Raw genomic sequence first — 20,010 nt, 5'->3', positions numbered from 1 at the left:
TCCTCCCTATCCCACCCCTCTAGGTGGTCACAAAGCACCGAGCTGATCTCTCTGTGCTACGCGGCTGCTTCCCACTAGCTATCTATTTTACATTTGCTAGTGTATATATGTCCATGCCACTCTCTCGCTTTGTCACAGCTTACCCTTCCCCCTCCCCATATCCTCAAGTCCATTTTCTAGTAGGTCTGTGTCTTTATTCCTAAAAATAAAAAAATTCTTTTGAGGAGCGTACCTCTAGCCAGATGCTGGAGTTACTCAGAACCCTTTTGAAACCTCCCCCATTGTTGCCATGCATTCCACTGCGCTACTCCAAGCCATTCCCATGAATGCCGTCTATTCACCCGAATCTTAAGACACCTCTGTGTGGACTTCCAGAATCTGCTGCACTGACAGTTGAAATCCTTAGCCCCCTTGTGCGTTCCAGAATAAGAGATTTAAAATTTCTCGCATAACTTCTGCTGTTTCTAGCTAAACAGTGAGCTGGGAGAGTTTTCCACTCATCCAAATTCTCTCTAATGTTCAGTTATTATATGCAAAAGACTATGTTTCTGCGAAAGAGCAGATGGGGCAAACAAGGTGAGACACAGATGCTAATCTAATGATATGTGCTAGTTTATTCCAACCGTACTTGCAGAAATATTTGCTATTTTAAAAATAAAAGCGCACCTGAAGGAGCTGGGGCCCGTGGCTGCCACCATGGGTGGCGTGTGCATTTGGAGGTTCCTAATTCTTCCCGGCCTGGCCTCCTTCTCGCCCAGGCCACCGGGGCACCACCCTCGCAGATCCTTGGGGGAGAGGAGATGGAGAGATATCCTACCTGCTGTTTTTCAGAAAAGCAGATGTGCTTTAGAGACCGGAGTTAAGAAAATGTCAACCCCTCCAGAGGTGGCATAAAGGGGAAGGGATTCGAGAGATTGCCTCAGCCTCTGAAGGGAAGCAAACATCAAAAGCTCTTTTGCAAGTGGGACCTGTAACACCTCTGCTTGTGTGTCTTTCATTGGGCTGGATATGGGAGCCAGGGGCTCGCCATTTGTTCTTTTCTTTTTTTGAATTTTATTTATTTTTTTATACAGGAGGTTCTTATTAGTTTTTGTGAGTCGGCTCTGGGACTAATGGGATCCGTAAGGAGGCTGGCGTTGTTTTTCCTCTGCTGCCTTTCAAGGCTGAGGGCCGGACGCTCGTTTAGATTGGGTGATGGGCACGCCTAGCAGTGACCCTGGGATGGCCCCAGCAATCCCTCAGGCACGTGTCAGAGGACCTCTGGGCCGTCTGCATCATTTGCTTACATTTCAATCTAACAAAGGCTGTTTGAACATCTTCTCTACTCAAGAAAGATGGTGCTAAGTTGCAGGAGCTAAAGAGATGGGTGAGGGACTTCCCTGGTGGTCCAGTGGTTAAGACTTCACCTTCCAGTGCAGGGGGTACGGGTTCAATCCCTGGTCGGGGAGCTAAGATCCCACACGCCTCGCTGCCAAAAAACCAAAACATAAAAAAAAGAAGCAATATTGTAACAGATTCAATAACGACTTTAAAAAAATGGTCCACATCAAAAAAAAGGTCTTTAAAAAATAAAATAAAATAAACAGATGGGTGAGACACACAGTCCTTTATCTCGGAGAGCAAACGCGCACCTCACAGGGCCTTGACATGTGCCCTCAAATACGGGCCCAGATGCCACGCCTGTCTGCAGAGCTCCAGGGCAGTCGGGAACTGCAGGATGGGGTGGGGCTCTGGCCTAGCTGGGTGGGCACCCAGCGCCCAGGAGAGGGGACTCATTCAGGAGACACTGCCAGACGTTCAGTCCAGAACCCCCTCTGGTTAGCATTCATGTCCAGAAACATGACAGTTGTCTGAGAGAGACTCAGAGTGACAGCTGTCTGCCAAGCTGTCACTCGACATCTACACTTGAGACGCATCAAATACAACAGAAACGAGATGCTCTGTAAGGTGCACGTGTGGTCAGCCAAGGATAACGTGGAGCCTTTTCTTGCCCCCCTAGAATAACCCCAGCAATAAGCTGGTGAGCACGAGCAACGCAGTCACTGCAGCACACATCAAGAAGTTCACGTTCGTCTGCATGGCCTTGTCGCTGACGGTAAGGAGAGACCCATCCCCGCCCCCACCTGTGTTTGTTTTTGGAAAGGGGGGTAATCGCCATTTTCAAGGGAGAGTCCCAGTAGCCCATAATACGATGTTGTGCTAGATTAGATAACAGCCTCTTCGAGACATTTTCATCTCAAAATATGAGCGATCGTCGTTCAAGGAGGGCGTTGAGTCTAAGAATAGAGGTCAACTTCTGGCGTTTCTAAGGGCTTCTTACGTGCTGAAGAGAGGCAGGCTTTGCCTTTCATTTTTAATACTCTTACTAATAATTTCCAGCCCGTTTTTAAATACCCAGAGTCAACTCTATAACCATCTCTGTCCCTTTTCCAAATTTAATTGGTGGTGTTTGTTTCGCTGGTAAAAGTGCCTTTCCTCATACGTTCATGCTGATATATCCTCCCCATTTATTTATCATTCAGCACTTGCTTGTCAAGCACCTACTGGATCCCAAGCCCTGCCATCTTCAGGGATACTGGTGTGAACAAGTGTGGATAACACCTCACTGTTGGCAGGGCCTGTCAGTGACTCTGCACAGCCTTAAATAAACAGCACACATCCTTCCTTTGTCAACTCCCCTGGGTAATTCAAATGTAAGAGACATAACGTTCAAAAAAACAGGGAAAAGATTCCTACCTGCTCTGTAATCCAAAGCACGTGGTGTATAATTTAAGGTTGTTTATGACATTTATCAACAGTCATAAGAAAATAACATTTATAATCAACTTCACCTCGTAGACTGTGCCTTTTGGGTTCTAAAGATGGAGATGAGAAGAGGATAAAAAGAAATAGGAGGCTTTTGAACTCAGTTCCTTGTTTGTTGTTGTGACTACATGTGTCCTATTAAGTCCTGTAGCAGTTCTCCATTTTTATAGTGCAGTGTAAGGATGTAGCAGAAATGCCTGGGTGTGTGCAGCTCCATCATGAATGACTGATAAGGAGGACGTAAGGCAATAAGAGGTTTGGGGACATGGTGATGACAGGAACACACTGACCAGGGTCCCTCTGGCCATTATCACAAGAACCACTTAGCTAGATAAGCCCTCATAGTGGTCCTTTGAAATCAAGCCCGACACACATTTTAAGCCTTTTATGGATTTTTTTTTTTCAAAACCCACAGCTTAATATTTGATCCATTGATCCAACACCTGAATAGATTGTATCAACGGCAACACAAGATATATAGCCCATCACCTAACACCTCTGACACTGAGTCATGACCTTGCATTCTCAGCTGTCCCGTCACTCCAGCCCAGCCCTTCCCTCCAGTCCTTCCCTCCTGAAACTGGGAAACTGCAAGGAGGGTGTCAGAAGCATATTCCAGGCCACGTCCCCGGGGTGGGGGGGATCTCTGGTAGCATGCCTGCCTGAGTCAGGACAGGTTGCCCCCGGCAACCCTGCTCTCCTGGCTGCATTATTTCTCCCTGTGGTGGGCAAGTTTTTCCGTAGTTCCCTAAAATATTAGCGAAACACTGCACAACCTTGAAACCGTTCAAAAGAGTATTTGGGGGAAAAACAGAGAAGATTTCTGTCCCAGGAACAGACCTCAGCTTTTGGAGACTGTGTTAAGTGACCGGGAGTTGAGAGCTCAGCTGGTTTCGGGTGCCAGGCTCTGTGACTGCAACCTCGTCCGTTGCCGAGAGCTGGGAGCTTCCGGTCGTTCCTCGCTCTGCTATCCAGAGTCCGGCCGGGTCTCCTCTCTCTGCATTTAAACCTCCTCCCGCAGCTGTGCTTGAGTCCAGTGGAGAACTTTACCAGACTGGGTTTAAGGATATTCCTTTCCTCCTTCAGTTCACGGGCAATAACCTGTACTTCTCAAACAGGAGCAACAAGTGTATTTTGAAATGATAACCAAGTAAGATCTAGAAAAATGCTTTGATTTCCCATGTAGAGGTTTTATTTACTTAATAAGTTCAATTAGTCTAATCCTACCATCTGTAACTAGAAGTTACAGATCTATCTGAGGGTAGATTTGTCACCGTAGAAACAGAGACACAGAATCCTGTGTTGGAAAGGAACTTGAAGATGAACTGATCAAATCCCATGATTTTTTAGTAAAGGAAATGACTCAGAGAGGATAAGAGGATAAGTGACTTGCCCCAGGACAGACCAGTACAGACCGGCAGACCTCGCTTTATTGCACTTCGCAGATAATGCATTTTTTTTTTTACCAGTTGAAGGTTTGTGGCAACCCTGAGTTGTCAGATGATGGTTAGCATCTTTTAGCAATGAAGCATTTTTAAATTAAGGCATGTACATTTGTTCTCTAGACATAACGCTATATTGTACACTTAAGAGACTACAGTATAGTGTAAACATAACTTTTATATGCACTGGGAAACCAAAAATTCATGTGACTCGCTTTGTTGCAACCTGCGCTTTATGGTGGTGGCCTGAAACTGAACCTGAAATATCTCCAAGGTATACCTGTAAATAATAAAACTTAAGTTGTTTTCCTTGCTTTATCGTGATATTCACTTTACTGCAGTGCTCTGGACCCAAACCTGCAGTATCTCAGAGTTCTGCCTGTAACAACTCCAGCTGGAAGCCAGACTTCCCAGCTCATTCTCTGGGGCCCTTTCCTCTGTATTGCACTGTTTCCAACAGGCAGGAACAGATATCTGGCCCTGAGGCTCTGGACTGAGGCACTTGCTGGCATGCTTGAAGCGGTGGTTTCTCCAACACTAAAAACAGCAGTATCTGAGTTTGCAGCTTATGGTGTGTCTCACATACATTATCCTTATAACGATTCAATCAGTCGGTCCAACATCTTGGCTAGAGGAATTGCCATTAAAAGATACACAGAAAAAAATGTTAGGGCTTTTTCCCCCTAAATTCAGCGTTTCACTGTCACTGTAAAGCATACACCTTTTTACAGTATTTATTCCTTCTTCACATCTATGATTCCTTGGAGGCTCTGAACTTCCCTAGGCAGGGTCTGTGGCTTAGTCACCTCTTATCCCCAGGGCTTAGCATCCTGCCCGACACAGAAGGGGCACAGCAAGCAGAACACAAATACATGACTCAACTAATACTTACCTGTGAGATAAGGATCAGAAAGGCACCGATGGCACCCGCCCCTCATGAGCAACAACCTCCTCATTTATACTCAGGTTATCCTATTTTGAAAGCTTTGAAGATGCCCTTTACTCCCAAGTCTATCTTCCCTTTTTTAATTTTGAAACTTCTCAGTGTCAGGAAATGAACATAGCAGAGCATTAAGATCAGCACGTCATGTATATTCCAGTGGGTGATACGGTGTACCAAGTACGAGCCTTCTGATGGTTCCACAGCTTTCTGTGCATCGCCTAGGATTAGAGCACTCTCCTGAGCTCTGATCCTTTGGGCATAAACAGCTCTCTCCCGGGGTCTTTGAGAAGAGCTGACCCCACAGATCCTGCAGACACTTAATGACCCAGTGATGCTACCTGCTTTTCAAACGAAAAGGTGTACTGTCTATAGCAAAAACTCATCTTGCAGTCAGAATGGGTTCACTCTTCAGGCCCTGACACTTTGGGTTCAACATCCTCCTTTGCCTGTGAAAGATACTTTCGACAGTTAGTAAGAGACTAATAGTTCAGAATGCTACAATGCATGTATGTGTTTATTCCCTACTATAGATTCTCCATTTAAATTTAGAGTATCTATCCAACTCTAAAAGTTGGTTCTTCCCTCATTTTCTTATCCAGGAGTCTGTCTGATCCAGTGGGCTTCAAGAAAAGCAGCAAATGCCTTCTGCCCAGTTGGAAGAGGACGTGGATTTAGGAAGCGAGTAGAGTAGGAAAATAGAAGTATTTCTCAAGTGGCATCTTGCTCTCCTGCCTTCAGAGCTGCCTCTAGGAATGCTTAGTGAAGTGCTGGTTGATTTCTTTAGACCACCTGATGCGAATGAGGACAGGGGGAGCTTTGGTTGATCCAGAAGATTAGCTTCAACATGGTAGAACCGTCAGATAAAAATTAATCCCCTCAGTAGCAACAAAGGAGTGGGCACGATGCAAACCAGGGTTAGCAAGGTGACTGCAGACTGACACGCCGCTGTTAGGGGCAAAGGAACACACAGTCCAAAAATACGTACAGTTTAAATCGATTTGGAAGAACAGCTTCAGATGGTGTGCTGCTTGGTGGGAGCTTGTGGTGTAGTGGCCACACAGAGGAGAAAGCATCACAGACCAGCCATCAGAGCTGCACAGGAGAAGGCAGGACCACAAAGAGTAAGGCTGCAGACGGTGTTGGGGCCAGAAGCGAACAACCAGTTTTGCCCTGAACCTTCTGGTAGAGCCATGGTCTCCATCGCTTATGTGACTGACTATAAAGCCCCATGATAATTAGTGTGTCCTGAAAGGCTGCGTTTCTCTAGTAGACAGTCATGGTGATCACAGACAGAGGGTGGTGGCAACGAGCTTGTGATATAAGGAAGCAGGAACATCGTTCCTTCCTCTTGGGGAGAAGAACTGGTAATGCTAAACTTACAGAAACATGGCCACTTGTAAACCCCTTGGGACTTGCCATGATCCCCTCCTGGATTCCAGATTTGGGGGGAAGATAGTAACCGTGAACCAAGGTAGGATATGTCCTTTCAACAGCCTTTTTGGTGCAGAGGAGCATCCTCAAAAGGTAACAGACCTCCATATTCCGGGATGTTAGGCCAGTTTGCTGAAGCCAATGGGTGGGCTTGCTAAATTTACCAGACTTGCCAACTTACCCCAAACATGTGTTTGTTTGTTTTTTTTAAATTTTTTTAATTTTAATTTTTTAATAATTTTCTAATTTTTTACTTTAATTTTTTTAAGGTTCGTAGCAAATCATATTAAATGGGGAAGTTTTAACAGCTTTAGATGACTTTAGTTAACCAGTTTCCATTTTGACTTCACAATGGCATTTTTTAAACATTTGGTGTTTTCTTAAGCTCCCCACTGCTCTAGTTTGGGGGAGCTGTTGCCAAGAGAGGGGGCCCCTCTGGGGCCAGAGCGGTGGGGAAGAATCCTTGCAAAGCACAGGCTGGGCTGCTGCTGAGGCCTCCCCAACCCCCTTTTTACAAGATGGAAGTGGGAGTCCATCCAGATGGATGCTGGTAGGCGGAGCCAGCAGGGCAGCTTTGTGCAGCGAACAGCCTACACGGTCACACCGAGCACCCCCAGATGCCGAACCCGGAGGGGCAGGAGGGCAAGTGCAAAGAGCAGGAGATGGGAGAGACAATGTCAGAGAGATGGAGGGTGCAGGTCAGAAGGAGAAGCGGAGAGAGACCATGGATCAGGAAAGAAAGGAGAGGTGGAGAGTCAGAGGAAATGGAGCAGAATGACAGAGGTGGGTACAGTAGACAGTGGGGAGGAGGGAAGGCCCCAGAGACCCCTAGAGCCTTCACAGCCCCCCAGGGCCCTGCCAATCCTTCCAAGACATATTGCTGTAAACTTCAGAAAACTTTAAAAGAGGCAGCTTTCTAAGAAACCAGTAGCTGTGACAAATTGTTGGTTGGCCAAATAGGCTATTTTCACAGGTCGATTTTGGGTGAACTGGACTGTTTCAGGATGGCAGGTGTGAAGAGGGATTCTTTTGTTTTTTTTTAATGTTTATTTATTTATTTTCTTATTAGTCATCCATTTTATACACATCACTGTATACATGTCAATCCCAATCTCCCAGTTCATCACACCACCACCCACACCCCCCGCCGCTTCCTCCCCTTGGTGTCCATACGTTTTTTCTCTACTTCTGTGTCTCAATTTCTACCCTGCAAACCGGTTCATCTGTACCATTTTCTAGGTTCCACATATATGCGGTAATATATGATATTTGTTTTCCTCTTTCTGACTCACTTCAATCTGTATGACAGTCTCTAGATGCATCCATGTCTCTACAAATGACCCAATTTCGTTCTTTTTATGGCTGAGTAATATTCCATTGTATATATGTACCACATCTTCTTTATCCATTCATCTGATGACGGGCATTTAGGTTGCTTCCATGTCCTGGCTATTGTAAATAGTGCTGCAGTGAACATTGGGGTGCATGTGTCTTTTTGAATTATGGTTTTCTCTGGGTATATGCCCAGTAGTGGGATTGCTGGGTCATATGGTAGTTCTATTTTCAGTTCTTTAAGGAACCTCCATACTGTTCTCCATAGTCGCTGTATCAATTTACATTCCCACCAACACTGCAAGAGGGTTCCCTTTTCTCCACACCCTCTCCAGCATTTGTTGTTTGTAGATTTTTCTGATGATGCACATTCTAACTGGTGTGAGGTGATACCTCATTGTAGTTTTGATTTGCATTTCCCTAATAATTAGAGATATTGAGCAGCTTTTCATGTGCTTCCTGGCCATCTGTATGTCTTCTTTGGAGAAATGTCTATTTAGGTCTTCTGCCCATTTTTGTATTGGGTTGGGTTTTTTTGATTGTTTGCAGTTTTCTGTTCGTTTGCGGTACATGGGCCTCTCACTGTTGTGGCCTCTCCTGCTGCGGAGCACAGGCTCTGGACGTGCAGGCTTAGTGGCCATGGCTCACGGGCCCAGCCGCTCCGTGCCATGTGGGATCTTCCCAGACCGGGGCACGAACCCGTGTCCTCTGCATCGGCAGGCGGACTCTCAACCACTGCGCCACCAGGGAAGCCCTGGGTTGTTTGTTTTTTAAAATTGAGCTGCATGAGCTGCTTATATATTTTGGAGATTAATTCTTTGTCCGTTGATTCGTTTGCAAATATTTTCTCCCATTCTGAGGGTTCTCCTTTTGTCTTGTTTATGGTTTCCTTTGCTGTGCAAAAGCTTTGAAGTTTCATTAGCTCCCATTTGTTTATTTTTGTTTTTATTTCCATTACGCTAGGAGGTGGATCAAAAAAGATCTTGCTGTGATTTATGTCAAAGAGTGTTCTTCCTATGTTTTCCTCTAAGAGTTTTATAGTGCCCGGTCTTACATTTAGGTCTGTCATCCATTTTGAGTTTATTTTTGTGTATGGTGTTAGGGAGTGTTCTAATTTCATTCTTTTACATGTAGCTGTCCAGTTTTCCCAGCACCACTTATTGAAGAGACTGTCTTTTCTCCATTGTATATCCTTGCCTCCTTTGTCATAGATTAGTTGACCATAGGTGCGTGGGTTTACCTCTGGGCTTTCTATCCTGTTCCATTGACCTATAGTTCTGTTTTTGTGCCAGTACCATATTGTCTTGATTACTGTAGCTTTGTGGTATAGTCTGAAGTCAGGAAGTCTGATGCGTCCAGCTCTGTTTTTTTCCCTCAAGACTGCTTTGGCTATTCGGGGTCTTTTGTGTCTCCATACAAATTTTAAGATTTTTTGTTCTAGTTCTGTAAAAAATGCCATTGGTAATTTGATAGGGATTGCATTGAATCTGTAGATTGCTTTGGGTAGTAGAGTCATTTTCACAATATTGGTTCTTCCAATCCAAGAACATGGTATATCTATCCATCTGTTGGTATCATCTCTAATTTCTTTCATCAGTGTCTTATGGTTTTCTGCATACGGATCTTTTGTCTCCCTAGGTAGGTTTATTCCTAGGTGTTTTATTCTTTTTGTTGCAATGGTAAATGGGAGTGTTTCCTTAATTTCTCTTTCAGATTTTTCATCATTAGTGTATAGGAATGCATGAGATTTCTGGGCATTAATTTTGTATCCTGCTACTTTACCAAATTCATTGATTAGCTCTAGTAGTTTTCTGTTGGCATCTTTAGGATTCTCTATGTATAGTATCATGTCATCTGCAAACAGTGACAGTTTTACTTCTTCTTTTCCAATTTGTATTCCTTTTATTTCTTTTTCTTCTCTGATTGCCGAGGCTAGAACTTCCAAAACTATGTTGAATAATAGCGATGAGAGTGGACATCCTTGTCTTGTTCCTGATCTTAGAGGAAATGCTTTCAGTTTTTCACCATTGAGAATAATGTTTGCTATAGGTTTGTCGTATGTGGCCTTTATTATGTTGAGGTAGGTTCCCTCTATGCCCACTTTCTGGAGAGTTTTTATCATAAATGGGTGTTGAATTTTGTCAAAAGCTTTTTCTGCATCTATTGACATGATCATATGGTTTTTCTTCTTCAATTTGTTAACATGGTGTATCACATTGACTGATTTGCATATATTGAAGAACCTTGCATCACTGGGATAAATCCCACTTGATCGTGGTGTATTGTTGTGTTTTAATGTGTTGTTGGATTCTGTTTGCTAGTATTTTGTTGAGGATTTTTGCATCTATATTCATCAGTGATTCATCAGTCTATAATTTCCTTTTTTTCTAGTATCTTTGTCTGGTTTTGGTATCAGGGTGATGGTGTCCTCATAGAATGAGTTTGGGAGTGTTCCTTCCTCTGCAATTTTTTGGAAGAGTTTGAGAAGGATGGGTGTTATCTCTTCTCTAAATGTTTGATAGATTTCACCTGTGAAGCTGTCTGGTCCTGGACGTTTGTTTGTGGGAAGATTTTTAATCACAGTTTCAATTTCATTACTTATGATTGGTCTGTTTGTATTTTCTATTTCTTCCTCATTCTTCATTCTTGGAAGATTATACCTGTCTAAGAATTTGTCCATTTCTTCCAGGTTGTCCATTTTATTGGCATAGAGTTGCTTGTAGTAGTCTCTCAGGATGCTTTGTATTTCTGCGGTGTCTGTCGTAACCTCTCCTTTTTCATTTCTAATATTATTGATTTGAGTCCTCTCCCTCTTTTTCTTGATGAGTCTGGCTAATACTGTATCGATTTTGTTTATCTTCTCAAAGAACCAGCTTTTAGTTTTATTGATCTTTGCTATTGTTTTCTTTGTTTCTATTTCATTTATTTCTGCTCTGATCTTTATGATTTCTTTCCTTCTGCTAACTTTGGGTTTTGTTTGTTCTTCTTCCTCTAGTTCCTTAGGTGTAACGTTAGATTGTTTATTTGAGATTCTTCTTGTTTCTTGAGGTAGGCTTGTATAGCTATAAACTTCCCTCTTAGAACTGCTTTTGCTGCCTCCCATAGGTTTTGGATCATTGTGTTTTCATTGTCCTTTGGCTCTAGGTTTTTTTTGATTTCCTCTTTGATTTCTTTAGTGATCTCTTGGATATTTAGTAACTTATTGTTTAGCCTCCATGTGTTTGTGTTTTTTACTTTTTTTTCTCTGTAATTCATTTCTAATCTCATACCATTGTGGTCAGAAAAGATGCTTGATACGATTTCAATTTTCTTAAATTTACTGAGGCTTGATTTGTGACCCAAGATGTGATCTATCCTGGAGAATGTTCCGTGCACACTTGAGAAGAAAGTGTAATCTGCTGTTTTTGGATGGAATGTCCTATAAATATCAATAAAATCTATCTGGTCTATTGTGTCATTTAAAGCTTCTGTTTCCTTATTTATTTTCATTTTGGATGATCTGTCCATTGGTGTAAGTGAGGTGTTAAAGTCCCCCACTATTATTGTGTTACTGTCGATTTCCTCTTTTAGAGCTGTTAGCAGTTGCCTTATGTTTTGTGTTGCTCCCATGTTGGGTGCATATATATTTATAATTGTCATAGTCTTCTTGGATTGATCCCTTGATCATTATGTAGTGTCCTTCCTTGTCTCTTGTAACATTCTTTATTTTAAAGTCTATTTTATCTGATATGAGTATTGCTACTCCAGCTTTCTTTTGATTTCCATTTGCATGGAATATCTTTTTCCATCCCCTCCCTTTCAGTCTGTATGTGTCCCTAGGTCTGAAGTGGGTCTCTTGTAGACAGCATATATATGGGTCTTGTTTTGGTATCCATTCAGCAAACCTGTGTCTTTTGGTTGGAGCATTTAATCCATTCACATTTAAGGTAATTATCGATATGTATGTTCCTAGGACCATTTTCTTAATTGTTTTGGGTTTGTTTTTGTAGGTCCTTTTCTTCTCTTGTGTTTCTCACTTAGAGAAGTTCCTTTAGCATTTGTTGTAGAACTGGTTTGGTGGTGCTGAGTTCTCTTAGCTTTTGCTTGTCTGTAAAGCTTTTGATTTCACCATCAAATCTGAATGAGGTCCTTGCCAGAGAGTAATTTTGGTTGTAGGTTCTTCCCTTTCATCACTTTAAGTATATCATGCCACTCCCTTCTGGCTTGTAGAGTTTCTCCTGAGAAATCAGCTATTATCCTTATTGGAGTTCCTTTTATGTTATTTGTCATTTTTCCCTTGCTGCTTTCAATAATTTTTCTTTGTCTTTAATTTTTGCCAATTTGATTACTATGTGTCTCAGCGTGTTTCTCCTTGGGTTTATCCTTTATGGGACTCGCTGGGCTTCCTGGACTTGGGTGGCTATTTCCTTTCCCATGTTAGGGAAGTTTTCGACTATAATCTCTTCAAATATTTTCTCAGGTCCTTTCTCTCTCTCTTCTGCTTCTGGGACCCCTATAATGCGAATGTTGTTGCGTTTAATGTTGTCACAGAGGTCTCTTAGGCTGTCTTCATTTCTTTTCATTGTTTTTTCTTTATTCTATTCCACAGCAGTGAATTCCACCATTCTGTCTTCCAGGTCACTTATCCATTCTTCTGCCTCACTTATTCTGCTATTGATTCCTTCTAGCGTAGTTTTCATTTCAGTTATTGTATTGTTCATCTCTGCTTGTTTGTTCTTTAATTCTTCTAGGTCTTTGTTAAACATTTCTTGCATGTTCTCGAGCTTTGCCTCCATTCTTTTTCCGAGGTCCTGGATCATCTTCACTATTATTATTCTGAATTCTTTTTCTGGAAGGTTGCCTATCTCCACTTCATATAGTTGTTTTTCTGGGGTTTTATCTTGTCCCTTCATCTGGTTAGTAACCCTCTGCCTTTTCATTTTCTCTGTCTGTCTGTGAATGTGGTTTTTGTTCCACAGGCTGCAGGATTGTAGTTCTTGCTTCTGCCGTCTGTCGTCTGGTGGATGAGGCTATCTAAGAGGCTTGTGGAAGTTGCCTGGTGGGAGGGACTCGTGAAGAGTGATTCTTAACAGGCTGCTCCAGGGTGGGCTTCATGACCCCAGATTCGAATTATGCTGAGGTCATGGGACTGTGCCAGGGTCTCCAGGCTGTGTCCCACTGGCCTCCCTCAGCTTCAGCAAATGGAGGCTACGTGGTGATGGCCCCAGCGGCAGCAGCGGCGGCAGTGTGTGTGTGTGTGTGTGTGTGTGTGTGTGTGTGTGTGCGTGTTGCCGTCATTTAAGGTAGTGAGAGAAGGGAGACTTGCCATTCAACCACAGTGCCTCACACAATAGGATGCAAGGGTATCTGAGGCCAGTGGCTGTTACTACTTAAGGATCTCTTTCTTTTAAAAAAAGAATTAAAATAGGTGTTTATCTGGATCCACCCTGAGCCTTGCCTTTTGACGTCAATGTGTGGTAAAAAGGGGAAGTGCGACTCTGCACTCGACCCCGAATCTTCTATTCTGATGATTATGGGGTGAATTATGTCCACCCCAAATTCCTATATTGACATTCTAGCCCCAGTGCCTCAGAATGAGGCCTTATTTGGAAATAGGGTTCTGATGAGGTCCTGGTGGGTGAGTCAGGTGGACCCCTTATCCAGTCTGACTGGTGCTCTTAGAGGAGGGGGGTGTGGACACAGACACGCACACGGGGGGTTGGGGGGCGGTACGTGGAGACTGGAGTGATGCTGCCGGAAGCCGGGAGGCCTGGAGCAGCTTCTTCCCTGGCGCCTTCAGAGGGAGCGTGGCCCTGCCACACCTTGATGTTGTTGTCACTCCAGGACTGTGAGACAGTAAATTGTTAGGCTGCCCGGTTTGTTGTACTTTGTTACAGCAGCCCTAGCAAACTCATACACTGACGTTCCCGAAAGAACGGAGTCCTCTTGCCATTTAAGGCCACGTGGATTGATTGACCAGAACTAACTAATCAACTGATCTGCTTCCTTTTTAAATTCTCCACTTACCGTTTCCATAACACATTTGTATTCTTGTGTTTCCAGCTTCTCCAGGTGAGAATCTGAGTGTAGGATTTGCTTAGAAATCTTGTTCGTGCAGGTCAGCACTGTCCCCAAATTTATGTGCTTAACTATGTCCGTGCTGATGGGGCTTTTTTTTGAGGGGAGGTGGTTGTTGGCATCATAGCATCCAGTAGAAGTACCAGCCTTCTATTTAGGTTGTTTTGCTTTTTGGTTTTATTCTGCTTTCCATTAGTTGAACAATCCAATGCGTCTCACCCCGGCCCTGCAGAACCACCATCACGAGCACTGAAAAGCCGAAACATGTTCGCAATTTTCAAGGAACCAATTAAGTTGCTAGTATTTTATCCAGTTGTACTTATACCCCCAAACTGTCTCAAAACCTTGATCCCTTCTGCTGCTTCTTGCATCAACGGTAGTATCTGATTTGGCACAAAACCGTAAAAATTACTTAGTTTCAGCATCACCTGTCAGTACACACCTGTGTTCTATAAAGAACAGGTGCAGAGCCGCCACCTGAAGGGGTTTGGGAACCAGGGAGAAGACAACTGTGTTCTCCCCCAGCTCCTGCAGAAGAGTCTCGATTGGCCCGTGGGTCCTACACATTCCCCGTGCTGCCTGCCGGACCCCAGCCTCACATCGAGGATGTGGTTCACAGGCTCCACTCCAAGGGTTTTCTGGTGCAAAAGCAGATTTATCAGAGGGAGAAGGCAGTCAGGAATCATTCCACACAATATTCAAGATAACCCAGTGGGGATCAATTCACAGAGTTCCAGGAACTGTATTCTATGACTCTCTATGGCTTTTTAAAAAATCACTTTTATTCATCTCAGCTTAAAGACAGAAGCAGTAGGGGAGCATTTTTCTTCTTATCCGGTGGGTACATTACAGTATGTAATGGTCAGATGTGTGGTCCAGACTCTCCCAACAATAATCATGATGAGACGTGTAGACAAAACGAGGCCGTGATATTCGTGGCCGCTTGGTTTTCTGATTTCAGCGTCTGCTCTCACTCCCAGGTGCTTTGGGCTCTGAACACAAGCAACTTCCTGGTGAACTTTGATATCCTGTTGATTTATGCTGATAAGACATGAAGGAGTCAGCAAAGCCCATGTAAAATATCTTAAAACTTTTTTTGTAAATTATCTCAGGAAACACTGAATAGACATAGTGAAATCAGCACGTGAGGACATAAAACGCCGTTAGGTGCGCTAAGTGATCATTTTGTGTTTAGTGAAGCCAGAGAACATTGGACCCAGAAACAAGAGAGAAAACAATCAAGGATTATTCTGGTTACACAGAGGTATTTCCCCCAAACATTAAGGTAACATAAATCAAACACTGGTACTTCTATTGGATGCTGTGATACCAACCACCCTCTACCCTCACCCGCTAAAAGCCCCATCAGCAAAGACATCATTAAGCACATAAATCCGGGGACAGTGCTGACCTGCATGAACAGTATTTCTAAGCAAACCCCACGTTCAGATTCTCACCTGGAGAAGCTGGAAATACAAGAACAGAGATGTCTTACGGAAACAGCAAGTGGAGAATTTAATATCTGCTTTACTTCTCCCAGCGCTTAGGTGTCTTCTGCACCTGTAGGCAGACTAAGAGAGTGAACGGGGAAGTAACGTCAGTCTTAGCTAACTGATACATGGCCTGTACTGAAAATGTTCTTTATGTTATCTTAAAGCGTTTTACTGCATTTCCAGCTCTGGATGGGAGTGCCCACTTGTTCAGGCAGTGAAGGAAACACGATTTGAGTTGTGCCGTGAGATTATTTCCGGAGTCTTTTTGAACCTTCTGAGCCCAGGGCCAGCCTCAAAGAACCACCGTGTGACACTGAGAAAAAGCACGTGTGGCAAATAATAGTGCCCGGGAAACTTGCTCATCATTCGTCAGGTACCAGCCAGTTTTTGAAGGCCCGCCTTTAATCCGCCCTCAGAGATGGCTCTTAACCAATGTGGCTCGAGGAATGAATCGGCCCTTACCCGAACAAACAAAAACAAGAAGGTTGGGAGAGCCGGCCCCTGTGAACCGGAGATGGATTCAGATGCAGGGCTGGGCATGGTGCCAAGGGCCCTGGGCTCTCAGTGACACTTGCCTGCCCTCTTTGCGGATTTTGATTTAAAAGGGGTCGGTTGGGAAGGATCAGAGAACCAAAGAAGAGGGAGTAGCTTAGGCTTGAATTCAGGGCCACATAACACAGTGTTCGTGGATGTGGGCCTGGAGGCCCCAGGGCCTGGGTTCAAACCCTGACCCTACCACTCACCAGCTGGGTGGTCTCTGAAAACTATAAGCCTGGGCTTCCCCAGCTGCCATGTGGGCATGAGAAGAATACCCACCTTATAAGACTTTGCAATGGGGTAATAACTTAGCATATAGCGCCTGGCACGCTGGAAGCAAAGAATGCCGGCTCTTTCCTCCTTGGTCCCCAGACACGTGGGATTCCATGTAAGGAAAGGATGGCTGTATCTGTAAATAGGTGGCTACTGGTATTTTCGATGCCAGTGAATAATTTTATGATTTTTTCTAGTGATATCTATAATACCCTTCCAAATTTCTGTGGGATTTCTTTTCTTTTGGTGTTTAAAATAAATTCAGCTTCTTGATAGATTTATACATACCTTCTCTAGACAGACCCCACCCACACACGAGACACATATTGCGCGTTTTTCCCCCCGAGAACTTGGGAAAGTTCTTTGGATGTCCCATCACCCCTTCCTGTTTAAAGCCTCCAATCCCCGGTGCTGACAGTGTTCGTTCCAGCCTTTGTTCGTCTTGTTAATTCAGAAATGTCCGTTACCCACAAGCTTCAGTGAGCGCTGAAAGAGAGAAATTGATATGTTTAGTCCTCTGGCTTAGACATCTGATACATCAGTACACACCAACCAGATATTAGAAATGCCAGTGAGGAAAGATTTTCAAGCACGCTTGGATGCGTTGCCAGACTTGTCTAGAGCGTGGGCGATGGAACACTCTCAGTGGGACGGGTGATGCCTAGGGTTTCTCTGTTTACAGCACAGCTCCCCAGAGAAGGGGCACGTGCATATTTGTTCATGCAGTCATTCAACAAATGCTTGCGCCCCTGCTGCATACCAGGTCCCAGGGCTACCATGGTGAAACTAACACACAGAGTCTCTTTTCTAAGGGGGGGTTCATAACCTCACGGAGAAGACAGGCAATTAACATACACTATGGTGTTGGACGGTGCGTTAGTTTCCTGTGGCTCCCGTAACAAATGACCACAAACCTGACGGCTTAGAACATCAGAAATGTATTCCCTCCTAGTTCTGGAGGCCAGAAGTCGAAATACAGTTCACTGGGCTGAAATCGAGGTGCTAGCGGGGCATACTCTCTCCAGTGGCTTTAGAAAAGAATCCACTCCTTGCCTCTTCCAGCTGCTGGTGGCGGCCGGCATTCCTTGGCCGAATCACGCCAATCTGTCTTCACATCGCCTTCTCCTCTGTGTGCCTCCCTTTTCTATAATAAGGACATTTGTGACGGTATTTAGGGCCCACCCAGACATTCCCAAGCAATCTTATCTCAAGATCCTTAATTTAATCACCTCTGTCCACCGTATAAAGGAATGAATACTCGTTCTGGGCATTAGGAAGGGATATCCCTCTGGGTGGCCGTAATGCAGCCTTCTGCAGGGAAACACAGCTGCTTGGGAGAAAAAAATGAAGTCAAAGGAAAGAGGAGGAGGGAGATGCTACTTTGGATTGAGGGGTCACATTTACAGTAAGCAGGATGTCCTCTGTGCGCTCGCGGCCGTGGAGGCAGGGACATCCCCCCCCAGCCCCCGGCCCCCGGCTGAGTGGTACCTCCATGCACTCGCCTGCACGACTTCAGCCATCCTTTGTGCTCAGTGTCTCCCTGTCCCCACTGCCAACTTCTCCCAAATCTCTCCTTCCTATCTATGTTTCAATATGCTCATCTCCCAACTTTATTAAAACAAAAAAAAAATAGAAAGAAAGCATAAAAATCATGGCTTTATCCAGCAGCCCCCCTACGTTTCTCCTCCCCTTGGCATCCAAGCTCCTTGAGAGAATTACGCAAAAGCACCTCAAGCCCACCCTTCCCGCTGCTGTTGGCCACATCTGTGCTCCCCACCTGTGCCATCTGCTGTTCCCACCGCAGCCCCCCGCCTCCTTCTTCAGGGGCGAAGGGCCCCACTTCCTTCCTAGATCGTTCCTGTGGGCTGCGTTCTTGTCACCACTCCCTGTTGTCTCCCTAGAGAGCCTGCCCCAGTCCCTGCGGGCTCACGTGGCAGCTCCCCCGGGCGCCGTCCGGTTCTCACCTGCCGTGTTCGATGCTGCCGTTGTGTGCATCCTTTGCTCATTTCCCGTGGCTTCTGCGACCCTCTCCCCGGCTGCTTTTCCCTCTTCCTTTCTGAGTGTTCCCGCACAGGCTCCTTGGCAGAACGTCCCTCTTCCTCACTCTGAGTGAGCATCCCGCTCTGTCCATCTCCCTCCTAAGCCCTCTCTCTGCAGGTCGTGGCTTCAGGCGCCGTGTCTGGCTGGTTCCCAGATCAGCGTCTTTGACTCCCATCTCCCTCCTGAGCTTCAGGCGCAAACATCTAACTGCCTCCTGCCCAGAGATGCGCTCTGGTTTCCCACGGGCGCTGACAGCTCCTCCTGTCCCAAAGCGGACTCAATGGTCTGCTCGTGGCCCTGGGCTTTTTCTCCTCTCTGTTCCCTATTTCAGTGACTAGCAAGGACTCCTGCCTGCTTGGTGTTGCCAGAGACAGAAGCCTGGGCTCAACCCCAGCTCGGCTTTCTTCCTCACCCTGACCTCCCCTTGGGGACAGAGCCGGGTCTTAGCCTCCCCCTGAATACCCCTCGAACCTCCCTCTCCTCCATTCCCCACATCGCATCCCTGTTTCTGCTTCTACAGCTCCCGCTTAGCGGGGACCATAGCCCCCAGTGGGGCTCTACACACTTCCCCTCCAAACCAGTCCTCATGGAGCGGCTGGTGTAGAGACCTTCCAGGGGCTCTCTGTGCGACAGAAACCCAAACCCTAAACGCGCAGTGCAAGGCGCATCTCAACGTCCTGCCCCCCGTTCCAGCCACACAGAGCACTTAGAGCTGAGGGGCCATTGTGTGTTCTCGCGGCCCAGGCCTCTGCTCACGTTGTCCCTTTGGCCTGAAACCCTCTCCCTGCCTCCTTGTTCAGCGTATGTGACTTGGACTGTCAGCCGCTTCCCACCCCCTGAGGCCCCCGCTGTCCCCGTCATGCCCCAAGTCCCCCACCATGACTCAGCGCTCTGTAGCCAGCGGGGTCTCCGTGAGCGCTGGCGTCATCTCTGCCGTGTTCGCCGTTGTAAACGCCCAGCATCCGGCACAGTGGCTGGCCCAGGACAGGCGCCCAGGAATTATTTTCCGAGTGAATTCATGTATGAAGCCCATTGTCGTAATAACAAACTGATTGCTGCGGGAATCAGTAGGTCACTGTAGAATCAGAACTCTAGAAGTAACTAAGATCCGACTCCCTGAGAGGCGGGAAGGAGGCTGTGAAGACGGACTGCAGTGTCCACAGACGAAGGGCTGGTGAGGCGTCATCCTCATCTCTGCCCTTAGTGTCCGTCTGATCCCTCTTCCACGTGGCAGCCCTTCAAACAGCCAAAGCCCGTTTCCAGACCTTTTTAACAGGCTTGGCTTCCAGACCCTGCGGGGTTTAGGTTGTGCTCCTTGAAATTGTTCCAGCTTGTGAGCGTCCTCTGAGAATGTGGAACACAAACGCCAAATCAGGTCTGACCTCGGCTAATGGACTAGAATTGTCCAGTTTTGACTTTATAGTTTTTATTAATGCAGCCTGAGCCTACATGGGCTTTTTCATTTAGCCACATGGCACTGTTAGCCAACAGTGAGACCCCGTTGGCCATATTCTCATGATAGTCGGGGGCTGGCCCCTTCTCGAATCCATCTTCGGGGGATTTGCCAACCTCGAGGTTCCTGGTATCTCCCCACTTTGTTGCTTTCTCAGCCACACCAATGAGTGTTTTCACTTCAGATGATGTTAGTGATCTGGGA

General features: G+C 45.5%; 1 protein-coding gene across 2 annotated transcripts in view; it reads left to right on the top strand.

Moving 5' to 3' along the window:
• Nucleotides 1-20,010, top strand: part of ANKH (ANKH inorganic pyrophosphate transport regulator) — a 142,383-nt gene that overhangs the window by 103,469 nt on the left and 18,904 nt on the right. For both annotated transcript variants that reach the window (XM_067730404.1, XM_067730405.1), the window contains exon 8: nt 2,000-2,095. In XM_067730404.1, the coding sequence (XP_067586505.1) occupies nt 2,000-2,095 (96 nt within the window). The remainder of the gene's footprint in view (nt 1-1,999; nt 2,096-20,010) is intronic.

This window comes from Pseudorca crassidens, chromosome 3 (genome assembly GCF_039906515.1).
Source record: "Pseudorca crassidens isolate mPseCra1 chromosome 3, mPseCra1.hap1, whole genome shotgun sequence".
NCBI classification, from domain to species: domain Eukaryota; kingdom Metazoa; phylum Chordata; class Mammalia; order Artiodactyla; family Delphinidae; genus Pseudorca; species Pseudorca crassidens.
The sequence above is the reverse complement of the archived record's forward strand: the minus strand, read 5'-3'. Positions and strand labels throughout refer to the sequence as shown.